This window comes from Oryx dammah, unplaced genomic scaffold (assembly GCF_014754425.2).
Source record: "Oryx dammah isolate SB20612 unplaced genomic scaffold, SCBI_Odam_1.1 HiC_scaffold_13, whole genome shotgun sequence".
In the NCBI taxonomy this organism is placed as follows: domain Eukaryota; kingdom Metazoa; phylum Chordata; class Mammalia; order Artiodactyla; family Bovidae; genus Oryx; species Oryx dammah.
The window spans coordinates 49,860,995-49,878,447 of record NW_024070197.1 but is presented as its reverse complement, the minus strand read 5'-3'; the positions used below and the strand labels follow the sequence as shown (position 1 = coordinate 49,878,447).

Below are 17,453 nucleotides of genomic sequence, written 5' to 3'. Positions count from 1 at the left end.
TGGCAGGTAGCACAGCAGGGGGCCGGCCCAGGCCACGTGTCTCTCCACTTTGCTCAGACAGCCGCAATCACACGTCCCTCCCGAGCACCTGCACGGTGAGAACGTCATCCTGGCTCAGGTCATGTAGATGAAGCTGGCCTGCTGGGGCCACCCCGCCTTCTCCCCTGGACCCCACCCACTGCAGCCCTTGTTGGGGAGAGTCCTCTCTTTGTCCTTCCTCCAGCATCCCCCTCCCCTCCCCCTGCCGAGTCCCTCAGCCCTACCCCTTGAGGCTCCAGCCCACTTTCTGATGAGAGGCCTTTTAGTTCTCGCCTGTGTTCCTCAGTCGTAGCCTCACTCCTCACCCTACAGCACAGGCATGATGGAGCAGATGCGGCCCTGAGCAGGGTGAATGGCTGTGCTCCGCATCACTGCATTTCAGAGTGCTTTGCTGTGCACCTGCACACGGAAAGTGGCTGGGCCAGCATGTGGCCTGTAACGAGAGCCCTAAGCGCTAGTGCTCACTTACCTGTGACTATGCTGAGGGGTGTGTATTTGCAGGCACACCTGGACAAGAGGGGGGCAGCCCACTCAGAGGTTACTCCGTCTCACCTGAGCCTCCCAGAGGGCTCTGACCGGCCCAGCACCGTGCAGTGTTGACGGCGGGCGCTCTTGGGCAGCCTTTGGCGCCACCTACCTCCTTGGTTATTTGCCTTCAGATCAGTCTGTCCCTTTCAGCCTGGTAATGGGCCAGGGGTGTCCAGACCTGGGCACACTCCTGTCTTGGCCCAGCACCCTCAGCCTGGCATGCAGAGCTGCTCAGAGGCCAGTAGATGGCCTCACACCCAGGGGAAGGGCGGCCAAAGCAAATCCAGGATGCCCAGTCACACTGGGATTTCAGATGATGAACAAATAGCATCCTTTCTGGGGACATGTTTGTACCAAGAGGTTACTCCTCAGTTACAAAGCTAGGGTGATCCTAGGCTGGGGGCTGGCCAGCCCTGCACTGGGCCTGTTTTGGGGGCCCAGCCGCCTAAAACTTATCATCCACTATGTTACACATCCCCACAGACTTGTGAGATGGATACTTCCAAGGAAGAGGCTGAAGCCTGGAGATAGACAAAGCTGCCCCAAGACCCCAGCTGCTGGGGGCAGGAACACAGGAGGATACTGGGATTGTCACTGCTCCCACCACGGTGGGAACCAGAGCAGATGTGAAGGGGGACAGTGAGTGTGGGATGCAGGTGACCCTCAACTCTGCCACACCACCTGGCAGGGCACACCCCCTCTCTAGGGCAGTTTCTCCAGTGGAAAAGGACATGTCCAACTCATATTTTGGGAGTTGAAATTCCAGATGGACTCACTGGAAAGAACACATCTTAGATAATAATAAATGAGCAGGTGCACATATAAGTGTGATAAAACCCAGCATGCCGACTGGATGTGGAGTTCGCTGCCAGCACAAGTGTGGGTGGGGACTGGGGTGGTAGTCCTCCCAAAGAGGATGGATCAGAGTTACAGGGGGTCCAAGACTGGATAGAGTCAGGCAGAGCTGAAGGGAATTGAGTCAACATGGGCGGGGTGTGAAGGCACCCTCCTCAGACCAGGACCCTGACACGGATGGGAATTTGCTCCCTGGGGCGCTGCTGAGCCCAGGTGCAGTGGGGCCATGGGTGTGCGTGCATCTGTGCGTTTCCCTGTCTCCTTCTCCAAGGGCCTTTGGAGGAGGGCTGTATTCTCCTCCAGCAGAAGCCATTTATAAGGTAGCTTAGTGTCTCCCCGAGATTCCCACACTTTCCAGCATGTTTACAAGGGCCGCTCCTGAACATTCCCCCAACTGTCCCCCACCTCCCTCATTCTTACCCTTGGGAGCACTGGGGAGTAAGAACTTGTCGGCTACCTTGTCATCCTGTTTATTTTCTTGCTGTGCCTCACGTCTCTTACTGATGTGCACCTTTGTTTACTGTCTGGCTCCTTGCATTCTGGGGCTGTGCCAGTCTTCTCCCTGCTGAGTCAGAGTCGGGCTGGGCCCCTGTTGGTGGAGTGGGGGCACAAGTGAAATGAGGCCAGCTCTTCCTTAGTCCCTGAAACTAAGCACCTATGTACCTAGGAACTGTTCTAGGCCCCAAAGCAGTGAAGAAAATGAACAAAACCCTTGCCTGCAGCCTTTAGTTTCTGGTGCCAGGTGGAGGTTGGGGGTGCCTGTGGAGAAAGACAAAAATAAAATGAAAAGGTACAAGATGTAGGACATTGGGCAGTGACAAGAATTATGGAGAGAATCATAGCAGGGGCCTCTGGAGAGCAGTGGCTTCTCCAACACCTCTCCCATCTGCACTGAACAGCCCCTTGTCTCACGGTGGCTCAGTTTCCTCCTCTGTGAAATGGGTAGCATCGCAGTAACCTCTCCCCAACTAGTGATGAACATGGTGGAGGCAAGCACAGTTGCTGCTTCTGCTCAGCGATCACCTATTCCATTTTCCCCACAATTGCTAGTGTTTAAAAGAAAATCAAACACCATTTTTTTCTTATACACACACACACACACACACACACATATATATTTAAAATTTGGCTGCACTGAACCTTAGTTATGATGTGTAAACCCTTACTTGCAGCATGTGGGATCCAGTTCCCTAACCAAAGATCAAACCTGGTCCCCCAGCATTGGGAGTGTGGAATCAACCAGTGGACCACCAGGGAGGTCCCACCAATTTTTAAAAGAGTGTTTGGTTTTGATTTAAATCAAAACTTTTGTGTTTATGGAAAATCTAGTCAGTGCTGCTTCACCCCCACCCCCGCCCCAACCTTACCATTGTGGGCAAAAAATCAATCAGGTGATCTAAGAAATAAATGGAAATTTTTATTCAATCCAAATTTGAGGATTATAAGCCAAGAACAGCATCTCAGAAAGCTCCAAGGACTGTTTTGCCATTAGAAGTCACAGTTATACAAGTTTCTTGAGACAGAGCACAGGAGTGTAATCCACAGTTTACATAATTCAGATCTAAGCTCATCATGGCCCCTCACAAGATCAAGAAGCTGTTCAGTTGCTAAGTTGTGTCTAACTCTTTGTGACCCCGTGGACTGCAGCATTTCAGGTTTCCCTGTCCTTCACCATCTTCCAGAGTTTGCTCAAACTCATGTCCATCGAGTTGGAGATGTCATCCAACTATCTTGTTCTCTCTTGTCCCCTTCTCCTCCTGCCCTCAGTCTTTCCCAGCATCAAGGTCTTTTCTGATGAGTCAGCTCTTTCCATCAGGTGGCCAAAGTATTGGAGCTTCAGCTTCCAAGGAGCATTAGCTCTTCCATTGAATATTCAGGGTTGATTTCCTTTAGGATCGACTGGTTTGATCTCCTTGCAGTCCAAGGGAGTCTCAAGACTCTTCTCCAGCACCACAATTTGGAAGTATCAATTCTTTGGTGCTCATCTTTCATTACCACAGCTTTGACTATAGGGACCTTTGTTGGCAAAGAAGTTCAGGACGTGACCTTATCTTTTAAGCAGCTGTGCTGAATTCCAGGAGGCGTTTCTGCCGATGGGGGTGGTTTGGCAGATGCATAAATGCAGATCAGATGCACAGCGAGGAGAGAGGCACGTAAAGGGCAGAGAAATTTTTCGTGTCTAAATTTCCTTGTCTTCCATGAAGCGTGAATTTTATTTCACACAATCTTCAACAATTGGCATGAAGGGTTACCCATTTCTTCGATTGGGAGGTGGAGTCCTGGCTCCGGGAGTGGGACGCGCAAACTCCGCTGTGTTGTGAGCCTCCGGACCGCAGGAGGCAGCAGCGAGCGAGGCGGATACAGTGTATCCAGGGCGGCGATGGATACGCTGTAACGAGCCCGGCGGGGCGGCTACAATGTAACCGGGGTGGCGGTGGTCAGGTGAGCGGCGGGAGGGGTGCGGGCGGGGTTCTGGGTGGCGGGGACTCGGACGCTCGGGCCACTGTGCCCTGGAGCCCGGGGAGCCTCTCTCCCGAAACGGACACCGGGGCGTAAGGGGCGAGGAACCCGGCCGAGGCCCAGGCCCGGGCGCAAAGTAGGATTCAGACTCCCGGGCGATCACCTGGGGGCAGAGGGGCTTGGGGACCTCAGCTGCCCCGATCCCGCTCTGTCAGGGTCTAGCTGGGAAGGCCGTCCCCGGGCACACTGTCACCTCCTCCAGCTGTCACCGCGCGCGTCTGCAGGATGCGAGAGGCCAGAAGGGGCCCCACGGCTGTGCCACCGTGCGCTGGGGCTGGACCACTCTGAGCTTGTTTCCTCATCTCTGAAACGGACGAGGTGTGGTGGAAGACACCTGGCCCTGTGCGGAGCCACTTAGCGAGGGTCCTCAGAGTGTATGTTGCTGCTGTTGTTGTGGGTGAAGGTGGGGGAGGCCCTTTTGGGGTGGCGTCACCCAGAGGCGGGGGTGGCGCTGTCAAGCTTCAGTGGCAAGCAATCCTTAAAGGGACAGTAACAGCCCTGCTCCCAGTGGGGTCCTGGAGGCCTCCTGATGGCCGTGAGCAGCTAGGGTGCACCTTCGCCTTGTCCCCTCTGGGGCGAAGTTTAGGGACCTCTGGTGGTAGCCGGGTGATGACAGGACCTCTGGTGGCTGTGTCACAAACAGAACAGGCAAGGCTGGTTCAGGCACCTCTGAGCTTCAGCCCTGTGTTCCTCAGGGCCTGAGAGATGCTGGGCTTTATTCTCAGGGTCCTCTAAGTGCAAAGTCGTGGGCTCCTCACCCTGACCCCCGTGAGAGGAGGTCTCTGGAGAAGGGGAGACAGCGGACTAGTGGGTTTTCTGCATGCTGCTTGCTCAGTGTCCACCTTCCGGCCTGCACCTGCGAGGTCAGGCCTGGATTTGGGGTGCAGAGCTGTTGGTGGAGAAGGCAATGACACCCCACTCCAGTACTCTTGCCTGGAAAATCCCATGGACAGAGGAGCCTGGAAGGCTGCAGTCCATGGGGTTGCTGAGGGTCGGACATGACTGAGCGACTTCACTTTCACTTTTCACTTTCATGCATTGGAGAAGGAAATGGCAACCCACTCCAGTGTTCTTGTCTGGAGAATCCCAGGGACGAGGGAGCCTGTTGGGCTGCCGTCTATGGGGTTGCACAGAGTCGGACACGACTGAAGTGACTTAGCAGCAGCAGCAGCAGCTCTCTGTTGGTGAACCTGGTTGGGTGGTGAGGGTTGCTATTGCTCTCCTCTAAGCCATTGCTGCGCACTTTGTCAGCTGGGCCCCTGCATTAGGGCCCCTTCTGGCTGCTCCTGGCACCCTCTTCTCCCTGGAAAATGCAATTATCTTAACTTTGGCAGGAGAGGAACTGAGGCTGAGAGAGGTCAGGTTACCCCAGTCACTCACTCATCCATGGCCTCTCTGCCTGGCCTACCCATCAGGAGCTTAATGAGAAATGCAATTTCCAGGAGGGCTTGTATCCCAGAGAAGGGCAGCTGAGCAGTGTTCCTGCCTTTGAGCTCCTCAGGCCATATTTTATTTTCTTTCTGACTAAGGCCTAAGAACCTGTGCATTTTGTGTATTTTTAAAATTTTAAATGTAGTTGATTTACAATGTTGTGTTAGTTTCCGGTGCACAGCAAAGTGCTTCTGTCACAGATACAGATGTCTTTTTCATGTTCTTGTCCATTATGGTTTATTACAGGATGTGGACTCTATTTCGCTGTGCTATACACTAGGATCTTCTTGTTTAGACATCCTTTATATAATGGTTTGCATCTGTTGACCCGATAACCCCAATCCAACCCCCACCCCCAACCACTTGGCAACCACAAGTCTGTTTTCTAGTCTGTTTTCTATCTGTGTGTCTGTTTCTGGTTTGCAGATAAGTTCATTTGTGTCATATTTTAGATTCCACATTTAAGGGATATCATATGGTATCTGTCTTTTGGACTTAGTGTGGTAATCTCTAGTTGCATCCATGTTGCTGCAAATGGTGTTATTTCATTCTTTTTTATGGCTAATATTCCATTGGGTATGTTTGTACCACACCTTTATCCATTCATGTGTTGATGGGCATTTAAGTTCTTTCCACGTGTTGGCTATTGTGAAGAGCGCTGTGATGGATGCTGGGTGCGTGTATCTTTTTGAATTACAGTTTTCTCCAGATGTATGCCCAGGAGTGGCATTGCACGATCATATTGCAAGTCTATTTCTAGGTTTTTCAGGAATGTCATCCTGTTCTCTATAATGCCTCTGGCTGTATTGTAAAACACTGAGAGGTTTCTGAGGAGAAACCCATGGGGGTGGCTCCTGACCCTCCAGCCTTTGGGGGCTGGACTGACTGGCATGTGATGTCACTGCCACGCACCTATGCTTAGTCTCCAGTTTGTAGTCTCCTTTAGACTGTAACTCTTTACAGCGGATACTATTATTATCCCCGCTTGAAACATGCCAGCTCAAAGCACAGAAAGGTTTAGGCATTTGCCCCAGGTCACACAGCTAGAGCTGATAGAGTGTGGATTTGAGTAGGGCCAATCTGCCTGCTGATCACAGTCTGTTGGGGGTGATTAGTATGGATCTGTTTTGGCTGCAAGAGACAGAAATCCTCCTCCCGATAACAGTACTTTAAGCAGAAGTTTATTTGTGTCTCAGTTGAATGAAGCCTGGGGATGAGCAGCCCAGGGATTCTTCACCACTTGGGAAGAAGGGTCTGGTGAGTATGGGGACAGCTGGGTCTCCCCTGCATTCTGGAGGCTTCCCTGGGCGCTGTGGTTCCTGTCATCTGGGGAGGCGTTGGGCATCAGAGCCGAACACAGTTTGTGAGCTTCCCAGAGACCTCAGGTTATAAGGGAGATAGGGGTTTGGGCTCATTGCACCATGTCCTGCCCTGCTGTGACCAGTAGGTAGATGGTCTGCAGGTGCCAGTTCTACCGGTCCGGAAGCTTCAACCCACCATCCATCCCTCCAGAGGCAGACAGGTCCCGCAGAGGTGTGGGGGTCCCCACCCAGGTGCAGGGCAACACCAGGGGTGGAGGGTGGCCTCGGGCCATCGCCGCTGGCTCAGTTTTCCTTTCAGTGTGTGTGTGGGCACACAGGAGTCATAGAATTGCCTTTTATAGTTACAGGTTATTTCAGACTGCAACCCAGGTGTCAGCAGAGCATAGCCAACATCCATGTCCTTCCCACAAAGTTTTGAAAACATCTTTCAACCTCCTGTGAACTCATTTAGCAGAGAGAAGCTAAGGAATGTGGGTCAGCTAGTTAAGTGTGGGCCTCTGTCTCAGGAGCCACCAGCCCTGTGTGTCTGGTTTGCTGAGCTCCCAGCTGTGAGCTCAGCACTTGCTGCCTGTGCCCTTGGGTTCCAGGGTGTGGGGCCAGCCGTGGGCTCAGGCCGCATGGTGGTTATAGAGCATTCAGGAGGCCTCTCCACAGGGCAGTGTTAAGGTGGGTCCTGCCCTGGGCCACACTGCAGGTGGCAGGGCAGGCCTGAGCCCTGGCATCAGCACTGAGTCTTCTGTTGGCTGGGCTTTCTGGGTGCTCTGACAGGGAAGGAGCCCCCTTGGTCCTGGGCAAGAGGGAGGCACTGAGTGTTGGCTGGCCAGGCGATGTGCGCAGGACCAAAGGGGCTCCGTGCTGGAGGTCTGGCTGGGCACCCCCAGCCCTGCCTGCCCCATCGGTGACTTGGGCATCACTGCTCTCACTGAGGGGCCAGCCGTGGGGGCTGAGCTGGCTTGGGGAGGGGCTGCGGGGGGGAGGCCATGGTGTGGGGATTTTTGGCTTGGACCCTCCAGGGGAAGTGAGAGGGGCCAGGTCTCCACTCTGATATCTCAGGCACTTGAAAAGAGAAGGAGACCCCAGTGAACCTGGGTTCTGGACACCCACCTCTGCTCTGCTCTGCTGTCTGCAGGTGGGTGCTATGGAATATGACGAGAAGCTCGCCCGGTTCCGGCAGGTCCATCTCAACCCCTTCAACAAGCAGCAGCATGAGCAGGGGCCTGGCGAGGAGGCCCCGGACGTTACTTCTCAAGGTGGATGCGGGGGGCTGAGGTTGTGTAGGTGGTCTGCCCTGCTCACGCCAGCCCCCATCTTCTTAGGTGGTTCCCCCTGGGCGCATGCAGGTGGCTTCTTCACAGCTCAGGCTGCTTCCCCCAACCATCCTCAGGAGAATGAACACGCCCCTGGGCGGGGCTGCGTCACCGTCTTGCCTGCCTTGTCCCAGGGGCCGCACACAGCAGGCACTCCCTCAGGGAACACTCGGCGTGAACTCAGAGCCGAGCCCTGCAGGGTGAGAGGTCAGCAGGATGTGAGCCCTGAGACTGCAGACTGAGCGCACAGGGTGCCAGAGTCCACACAGGGGCCCCCATGTCCTGGTGTGTAGCCCTTCAGAGGTCCTCCTCCAGGCCACAGATGCACACACAAGCTGTGAGCCTTAGAAACTGGCGTGCTTCTGTAACCCTGGTTTTGCACGACTCTGTCCTGTGGCCACAAGGACACAGGGTCCTCTGCTGGTGGACACGGGGCTCACCCCAGAGCAGAGCCCTGCTTCCCTGGGCACTTCTGTGGGCTCCCTGCTCCCCGAGGGCCCCACAGCGCCCTCCTGGGGCGGCAGGCTGACTCACCTCTCTGCCGCCCTCCCCGCCTGCCCTGCTGCAGCGCGCCTGCCTGAGCTGCCTCCCGGGGGGCCAGAGTTCCGCTGCCCAGAGCGTGTGATGGATCTTGGCCTGTCCGAGGACCACTTCGCTCGCCCCGTGGTAAGGTTCAGGGTCTGTGGGTGGACAAGGTGACCCCCCCACACACACCCGCCACCAGAGTTTGAGGGGTTGGCCACGTCCATCTCAGCTGGGCCTCCTAGGTGTGGAGTCTGAGGCCTGTGTGACACCCGGCTCCCACCTTATACCTGTGTGCCGGCCTGTGGGAATGGGTTGGATGCGGTGTTTGGAAGCCTGGGCTTTGTCCTCCTGGGCAGCCATTCTCTCCCCTCCATGCAGGATCCTACAAAGCAAATGTGGGGGTTGATTCCATCTGGGGTTCTGGGGAATCCTGTCATCCATTGCAGGGTGAAGGCGAGGGCAGCTGCTGCCCACCACCACCTGCTTAGCTAGACAGGGCCACTCCTGTCTGAGCTAGGTTTTGTTCCATGAAAATCTTGTGGGGTGGTTTGTTTTTTTTTTTTTTTAATTAAAGGGCTCTAATAATTCCTTTACAGTTTCAAAATCTTTGCAAACTATCTCCAACTGTTGTTTGAGAGAGATGCTATGGTAACATTCACATAGGACTTTAAGATTCACCTGAGCCCCTGTTTCTCGTTTGCTGCTCATTTTGCTGGTCATGTGGCCTTTAACTTTACATTCTGCAGGTACATACACTCCTCTTAGTTATGTGTTTGAACCCTTATTTTGTACTCCTGTGGGCAGTGACACCCCTTTCTTGGGGCCCCAGCCTCTAGCTCTGAGACCTAGCCTGTTTCCTTGCCCAAGTTTAGGGCTTTGTTGGACTCGAGCTCGGGTCAGCCTGTTAGGTGCTGGGCCCAAGGGCAGGTGGCAGCCAGGGGTGTCTCTGAGCTTGGCAATTGAACCAGAGGCCACTTCCTCTCCTTCTTGACAGACAAGTGTCATTTCCCCTGCTTTCATCCAAGAGGAAGTTCTGTAGAAGCAAGCAAGATAGCAATTGGATTTCTAAAAGAGGGAAGTTGTGTTTTGATGAACACTGTGAGTTAGGTCTCTAGAGGCCCATGGGTGGAAAGGTCCAGAGAGCGGGCAGGTGGTATGGGCTGGGGCCTGCCTCTGCTGCTGATGGTCCTGGGCCTTGAGCAAGTCTTTGGGCCATCGGGGCTCGAGATGGGTGGGGAGATCTGTTCTGGGCCCAACGACACACAATCTGACTATCGTCATCCCCAAACTGCCCTCCCCCACGTGAGCAGGGCCTGTTCCTGGCCTCTGATGTCCAGCAGCTGCGGCAGGCCATCCAGGAGTGCAAGCAGGTCATCCTGGACCTGCCAGAGCACTCAGAGAAGCAGAAGGACGCCGTGGTGAGACTCATCCATCTCCGGCTGAAGCTGCAGGAGCTGAAGGTGGGTGCCGGCCCACCCCCATCAGCAGCCAGAGCTGAAGTGGGGGCTGGGGGAGTGATGGGCCCTCAGCCCAGCTCTGATCCTGCCTGTAGTCCTGGGTCATGTGTCCACCCACTGAAGCAGGTGGGTGAGTTAGTCCCACCTTGAACCACATGACCCAGAGCGTGGCCTCGTTCCCTGGAGATGACAACAGAAGGGGTCGTGGATCCTGGAAGCCAATAACCACTGGGGTCCATCATGTAGTCCTTGAGTCTGGTTCATGAGTCCATGGGATTTGGACAGTGGTAGGTTCATTAGAATATAGGTAAGGCAACAGTATGGGCTCAGATACCCCGAAAGACAGTGGCTTAAAGGATTGGTTGTGTAGATTTACTCACATGGAAGTGTTGCGGGTTCCCTGGGCCCATCTGGCAGCTACTGGTATTGGAGACCACAGACCCCCCTCTAATGTTGCTCTGCTCATCCCTGGCAAGTCCAGGACAGCTTCCGCCAATCTGGGTCTGCTCTCAGCCAGCCGAAACAAAGCAGGGCGGGCAGCGAGTGCCCCTCAGTACTGCTCACATGCCCTTGCCCCTAATGTGGCCCTGGCACAGCACTTAGGTCCAGAGGTGGTCTGTAATCTCAGTGGACCAGGCCTGACCAGGCACCGTGTTCTATTGTAAAGGGAGGGGTCTGTGATAACCTTTGCTATATGTGGTGCCTGGAAGATGCAGTCAAGGGACTCATGTGCCCAGAAGGAGCTGTGACCCCTCCCTGGTCTCCTCCCTAGGACCCCAATGAGGATGAGCCCAACATTCGAGTCCTTCTTGAGCACCGCTTCTACAAGGAGAAGAGCAAGAGTGTGAAGCAGACATGTGACAAATGTAACACAGTCATCTGGGGCCTCATTCAGACCTGGTACACCTGCACAGGTGGGCGGAGACCAGACTGCCCTTCTGGGCTGGCAGTCTAGGTCTCCAGGGAGAGGGGTTCTCTATCGAGTCCTCAGTATTTGCAGAACCCTGCAGTGTGTGGTGGGTGTAGCAAGAGATGAGAGACCCAGGTGTCTTCTGCCTTCACTGGGCTTAAGTCCACTAGCCACATGTGACTCTTCAAATTTAAATTATTGAACATAGATAACTAGCTCCTCAGTTGTACTGTGCATGTTCCAAGTACACAGCCATGCAAGGTTGGTGGCCACCCCGCTGGACATTGTAGAAACACATCACTGTATTGGAGGTGCTGCTCTGGATGAGAAATCAAATGAGTCAGTGATGTGATATGTTAGAAATAGTGAAGAAGGCTAGGGGAGGCACAAGCATGTCAGGGGGTGGGGTGCTGCTATTTTAGGGTGAAACGAAAAGGCTGCATGTGACATTTAATAAAAAAGCTTGGAGGTTAGGGGCAAACCAGGAGCATATCTGGGAAGGAACATTTCTGCAGGGGAGCTGTCTGTGCAAAGGCCTGTGGTCAGTGTGTGTCCAGCGTATTTGACGAGGAGCAGAGAGCAGCGTGGCATAGAGGTGCTTCAGAGGTGGCAGGGGGCTTTTCTTTAAGTGCACTGGGGCTATGTGGGTGGATATACTTAGGTTTTAACTCCACCTGCTGAGCTGAGTGTGGCATGGGAGAGGGAAAATGATGGCCTTCTGACCAGGGTGAGACTCTGACATTTAGATGAGAAGGACCAAGTGCAGCTGTAGCTAAAGGACTGGACATGGGTGTAAGAGAGGAGTAGGGATGACTTCCCAGTTTGTAGTCTCAGGAGGTTGAAAGACAGAGTCCCTGAAATCTGAGATGGGAAGCTGGGGTCGATTTGGGTAGGAAGAACTGGGTTTTACTTAGATGGCTTGGCCTTGGTCTCCTTGGGTATCCCAGTGGGCATGGCTGGTAGGCCCCTGGACTTCTGAGTCTGAAATTGGGGGAAAGGTGTGCACGTACCTTTAGGGCAAGGCTTGGGGTAGGGACATTTGGGGACCTACAGTGGCACCTGGAGAGGCTCTTGGGTTGGTCTGGGAAGCCGAGTGGAGCCCCCTGGGGGTCCCAGAAGTTGAAGGTCATCCTGGGCTGCAGAGTGGTGCTCCTCCTAAGAGGCTTGCTGTTGGGCCCCCATCCCAGGGTGTTATTACCGCTGTCACAGCAAGTGTTTGAACCTCATCTCCAAGCCCTGTGTGCGGTCCAAAGTCAGCCACCAGGCCGAGTATGAGCTGAACATCTGCCCTGAGGCAGGCCTGGACAGCCAGGATTACCGCTGTGCTGAATGCCGAGCACCCATCTCTCTGCGTGAGTGCCCCTGGGGTGGGGGGTAGGAGTTGGGCAGGGTGCAGGGCTGAGGGGAGCTGTTCTGGGCAGGGTGCCCTGCTATCAGCACCGTGAGTAAATGGGAGGAATGTGCAGTTGAGCTCCTCTCTTTGGGAAGCCAGAAAGGACTGCTTTTGGCACCTTTTCACGCCCGGCCAAACTGACCAAGGTTTCCCTAGGAGTCCCTGCAGGGCTGGGCTACAATTTCCCTCCTGTGACCGCATCATCACAGAAAACCCACCCCATGGGAAGACCACACTACACTCACACCCTGTGTGTCCGGCCTTCCTAGAAACATACTAACATTGACTCAAGGGATTCCCCGTCTACCGTCCCATTTTACTGATGGGGCGACTTAGAAGAGGACGAGTCAGGGGCAGGGCCGGGTGGTGGGGAGCCCTTGGTGCAGCTGGGGGAGGGGACCTCTCAGGTCTCCCTGACTTTGGAACATCTCCTCCACAGGGGGCGTGCCCAGCGAGGCCCGGCAGTGCGACTACACTGGCCAGTACTACTGCAGCCACTGCCACTGGAACGATCTGGCTGTCATCCCAGCACGTGTGGTGCACAACTGGGACTTCGAGCCGCGCAAGGTGCCGGGGGAGAGAGAGCGGGGAGCGAGGGGTGCCGCCCTGGGGATTGGGTGGGGGCGTGGGACGTGGCTGCGGGGGCGGGGCGGAGTGCAAAGGTGGCACCTTCCCGTCCCTCTGGCCCAGGTGTCCCGTGGCAGCATGCGCTACCTGGCGCTGATGATGTCGAGGCCAGTGCTCCGGCTCCGGGAGATCAATCCTCTGCTGTTCAACTATGTGGAGGAGCTGGTAGAGATCCGGGTAAGACAGGGGAGGGGCGGGCGTGGGGCAACCCTGCTCTCCCTTCGCAGCTGTGTGAGGAGGTGCCACCTGTGTCACTGGGCACCCCCTCCCCTACTGTCCTTTAAGTTAAAGTAGCTAGAGCAACTGTCCAGTCACAACACGAAATAGGACTCGAGGCTCAGAGGCAGTTTGAAATTTTCTAGCAACCACAGTAGAAAAATGAAGTTCATCTCAGTGATGTCTCTTATTTCGTGCACTTTATTGAGATACATCACGTGGCATTTCTGTATTGTATCAGTCTGCATCCCAGTGTGTATTGTCAAGAGCAGCCTCACATTGGCCCAGCCACGTCTGGTCGGTGTTCTGAGGAGCTGTGTGTTACTGAGGGTCCTCTCTTTGGCGCTCAGCAGGAGGGCAGGGTGGGGTGTGCCTCAGGCAGGTGCGGAGAGGAATGGGACTTGGGGACGAGCTGAGGCACAGGGCCACTGAGCTGAGGAGGGAATCTGGGGTCAACTGGGCAGTCTGATGCAAGCTCAGGTGCTCCCAAGGGGTGTGTTCACATGTGGAACCAGGCGGGGAGCAACTGCGCACGAAGGAAGTTTAGGGTCCTGCCTGCTGGGGAAGCTGTGGCTTGACCTTGAGCTCAGCTGAAGGACTCAAAGCTGGGACTGTCGTGGGGGGACGGGAATGCACTTACAGTCCTCTACTGACGCAGAGTGTAAAGTGACAAAGCTTCCCACAAAGCCAGCCCCGCCCCACCCGCACTGGCCATGCAGACATGCCTGGCACAGCCCCTGCTCTGGCCAGAAATGCCCACCTGCCCCTCTTGTCCACAGAAGCTGCGCCAGGATATCTTGCTCATGAAGCCATATTTTATCACCTGCAGGGAGGCCATGGCAGCGCGCCTGCTCCTGCAGGTCAGTCCACCTGCCCCTCAGGGGGTAGGGAAGGGGTGGGGTGGGGACGGGGTCCTCCAGGAGGGCAGGAAACAAACCAGGATTGTGAGGGGAAGGCTTGACACCACGCGTGTGCTGCGCCGTCAGCAGAGGGTCTCCGCACTGTCCCAGGGAACACCAGGTCTACCCACAAAAGCATTCTACCCACAGAAGTGGTTTCTGCTTCTGTCAGCATGAGAAGCACTGAGAGAGTGGCTGTCGCCCTGCAGCCTTCACAGGAGCCTCCACGGAGTGGACCCAGGGAGGGCCGACCACAGGACACTTCGTGGCTCACCTACTTGTTTGCAAGCGCTCACTGGGTGCCTGCTGCGGGCCGATGGTGTTCTGGGTCCTGGGGAGCAGCGAGCAGAGTGGGCGGCACCTGGCCCTCACCTAGGAGGGCCCTCTCCAGATTGGGCTGACAGGAAGAGTAGGAAGCAGCGCATTGGGTGGTGAGATGTGTGGGCAAGATAAAGCTGGGAAGAGGGCTCCAGGCAGGCAAGGGCCCAGGTCTGGCGGCTCCGGGGTCACATGGCTGCGCTTGCAGCTCCAGGACCGGCAGCACTTTGTGGAGAACGATGAGATGTACTCGGTGCAGGACCTGCTGGACACGCACACGGGCCGGCTGGGCTGCTCGCTGGCTGAGACCCACACGCTGTTTGCCAAGCACATCAAACTGGACTGTGAGGTGGGCCCCCACAAGCCAGGTGGGGAGGCGGGAGGGCAGCTCGGGAGGATGTGCCCCCCAACCTGGGAGTGGGCACTGACCTCCCCGCCTCGCCCGCAGCGGTGCCAAGCCAAGGGCTTTGTGTGCGAGCTCTGCCGGGAGGGAGATGTGCTGTTCCCCTTCGACAGCCACACATCCGTGTGCGCCGACTGCTCTGCCGTCTTCCACAGGTCTGTGTCAGCATCTGCCTCCGTAGACTGTAGATGACAGGTGTGGGAGAGACAGGTGCTGGGAATGTTGGGTGGGGAGAGGCTGGGGCTTGACCTTTGCCACCTGGTTTCAAATGGACTTAGGTTTACTGAGGCTGGAGCTTCCTAAAGCTCTCTAGTTTTTGTGATTCTCTTTTTTCAAATATCCCTAGGCCACAAGAAATACCCAACAATTTTATTTATTAAGTACTTAGGTTCAACAATGGAAGCATTTATGTCCTAAAGACTTGTGGATGTTTGGAAGAATGACACACTGAAGTGGGAAGAAGATATTTGAACTCTTTAAGTATACTTATCAGTAGGCGTGTGCCTGTGGGGCCCACATGGCTTGTCACACTGGGCTCAGATGGGACCCCACCACCCTGTTTCTGTCCACACTGGATTTTCCTGGTTCTTGCTGTTTCTCAGAGTGACCCGCAACCTCATAGGTCAGCAGAGCTGAACTGCAGTCTCAGTAAGGACCGTAACAGAAAGTGTTGAAACTCTGAGCTCCCTTGAGCTGGCAGTTTGTGTGGTGTCCTATCAAATGTTGCTGTGCCCCCTTCAAAAATTAAGCTGCCATGGGAACCGTGTGCACCTCCACAAAGCCCTGGGCAGGGGGCGCTTTACACAGAAGTGGGAACAGGTCAGGGAGGGGAGTCACTGAGAGGGTCAGAGGGTACCAGGTGATAGGTGTGGCCCCTTGGGATGTCTGTGCAGAGGTATGGGATACAGGCCTGGCCGGCACACCTGGGTGAGACTGCTGCAGGCTCCCATCTGTTAAAGGAATATTGTGAAGACTCAGGGTTACAATTCTACTTGTGGAGCCCCCTCTTCACGGCCATTCCTGTCTCCCCCAGGGACTGCTACTACGACAATTCCACCACGTGCCCTAGGTGTGCGCGCCTCACTCTGCGGAAGCAGTCGCTCTTCCGGGAGCCTGGTCCAGACCTGGACGCCTGAGCAATGGAAGCCCTTCTAGGCCTGTCTGTCCTGCTGGCCGTTGCCACAGTCAACGTGTTTCCTGTACTGTGGAGACCTAGGGTCTGGCCCCTGGACCCCGCCACTGCTGAGCCAGCACCACGAGAACCACCGTCCCCCGGCACGTGTTGGGGCTTGAAGTGTCTGTTTTTTGGGTTGGCTGCTGTGAGGGCCAGGACGTGCACCCTTCCCCCACTGCAGAGCTTTGAGGGTCAGGTGGGGGGAGCATCCCTCACCTCCCCTTTGGTCAAGAGCTCCCCACCCTACTCTGCCCACCTTGGGACCAAGGCTGCTGGGCCCTGGCTATCCTGAAAATCCTGGAAGTCTTCTGGGAGTGCCGACAAGACTGAGGATGCAGCCTTAGCCTGACTTTTTTGCCTGTGGTGGACAGTGTGGGTTCTACTTGGAGGCCCCTCCCCCAGCCCCTGGCCCCTTTGAGGTCCCCTGGTTGTCCCTGGCTGGGGCTGTGTTCATCACTATCTCCTGAGGGCCCTGCCCCTGCCCCCGGGTTCTCTCTCTGGGGCCTTCGCCAGTAGGACCATTCCAGGGGATGCTGGCTGCCGTGGAGATCTCACCTCCTAACCGCCCCTGCCTTGGCCCAGCCCAGCTCACTCTGGTGCTTCATGCTGGGTGGCTGAGGGGGTCCCACCCAGCGAGGAAGTGTGCTTCCAAGTATTGGGCAGGACCGTGCCCCTGGCAGGTCAAGGTTAGGTGAGAGGGCTAGGGGACAGTAGACCTGGACCGAGTGTGCCTACGGAGGGCTCCGGATCACTCAGAGACCCCCCAACCGGGGCCTTATGTTTGGGGAACTGAGATCAGGCACTGGAAATACTTGCTCAGGGGAGCACCAAGCAGGACTCATGAGGTGTGGGAGGTCCTGCCACCAGCGGGCAGAGGGAGCCGGGCATGGAGGACTGACCCAGTGGGGAAGATGTATTTGTGGGGATCGTCTAGGGGAAGGCTGCCCTGGCTTTGCTGGCCTTCTTCTTGCCCTGGACTGTGCTTGGCTGTTGACACCTGGGGCTGACACACACATGTGGTGGCTGGTGGGCAGGAGGCTGTCACCTGGACATCCATCACCTTTGACTGGGAAGCGCAAGGAGAGGCTTGGCCAACAGGGAGGCCAGCTGAGCCAATGTGGGGGGTGGGTAAGGACAGTGCCAACCCCTCCATGCCCCTCTGCACCCCAGGGAAGCCCTGCCCAGGGAGGCCACCCTCTGACTATGCTGGGCTGTTCAGAATGTCAGTGTGGGGGGTTGGTCCAGATGGGGCCACCCTGCTTCCTGTTCTTGGGTCTAGGGGGTTAAAGGCTAAGCACCCTCTTCCTACACCTCAGATCTGTACGTCTCACTGAGGCATCACATTTCTGTCCCAGGGATCCTGGCTTCTCCCAAATGGACTCTGTAATCAGCACCATGTTATTCCAGTTACAGTCACTGTGTCCGTAAGAAATGTCAGTAGCCATTTGTTGGGCAAGGTTGACTCTTTTTTTTAAAACTTTCTCCCATATCACGTCTTCTCCTCCTCACCCTTCTGGGTGACAGATTCT

At 55.6% G+C, this 17,453-nt stretch overlaps 1 protein-coding gene across 4 annotated transcripts; it reads left to right on the top strand.

Moving 5' to 3' along the window:
- Positions 1-3,772: 3,772 nt before the first annotated feature.
- On the top strand, positions 3,773-17,380 carry DEF8 (differentially expressed in FDCP 8 homolog). Of its 4 annotated transcripts, none has more exons than XM_040253628.1 (12): positions 3,773-3,864; positions 7,825-7,945; positions 8,571-8,668; positions 9,838-9,987; positions 10,757-10,898; positions 12,082-12,246; positions 12,727-12,854; positions 12,978-13,091; positions 13,910-13,990; positions 14,556-14,696; positions 14,796-14,905; positions 15,784-17,369. In XM_040253628.1, the coding sequence occupies exons 2-12, from the start codon at positions 7,834-7,836 to the stop codon at positions 15,884-15,886; spliced, it is 1,344 nt and encodes a 447-aa protein (XP_040109562.1). In that variant the 5' UTR covers positions 3,773-3,864; positions 7,825-7,833; the 3' UTR covers positions 15,887-17,369. The 4 variants fall into 4 exon arrangements, with proteins under 4 accessions (XP_040109562.1, XP_040109561.1, XP_040109559.1 ...); XM_040253627.1 differs by lacking the exon at positions 3,773-3,864 and adding an exon at positions 5,951-6,630 and having other exon boundaries at positions 14,562-14,696; positions 15,784-17,380; XM_040253625.1 differs by lacking the exon at positions 3,773-3,864 and adding an exon at positions 6,566-6,630 and having other exon boundaries at positions 15,784-17,380.
- Positions 17,381-17,453: the final 73 nt, after the last annotated feature.

Coding starts and splice junctions, on each gene's coding strand:
- DEF8 (XM_040253625.1), top strand. CDS start 6,574: ATGAAGCCTGGGGATGAGCAGCCCAGGGATTCTTCACCACTTGGGAAG. Junction 12,855..12,977: donor GGGACTTCGAGCCGCGCAAG/GTGCCGGGGGAG, acceptor CCTCTGGCCCAG/GTGTCCCGTGGCAGCATGCG. Junction 14,697..14,795: donor ACATCAAACTGGACTGTGAG/GTGGGCCCCCAC, acceptor CCTCGCCCGCAG/CGGTGCCAAGCCAAGGGCTT.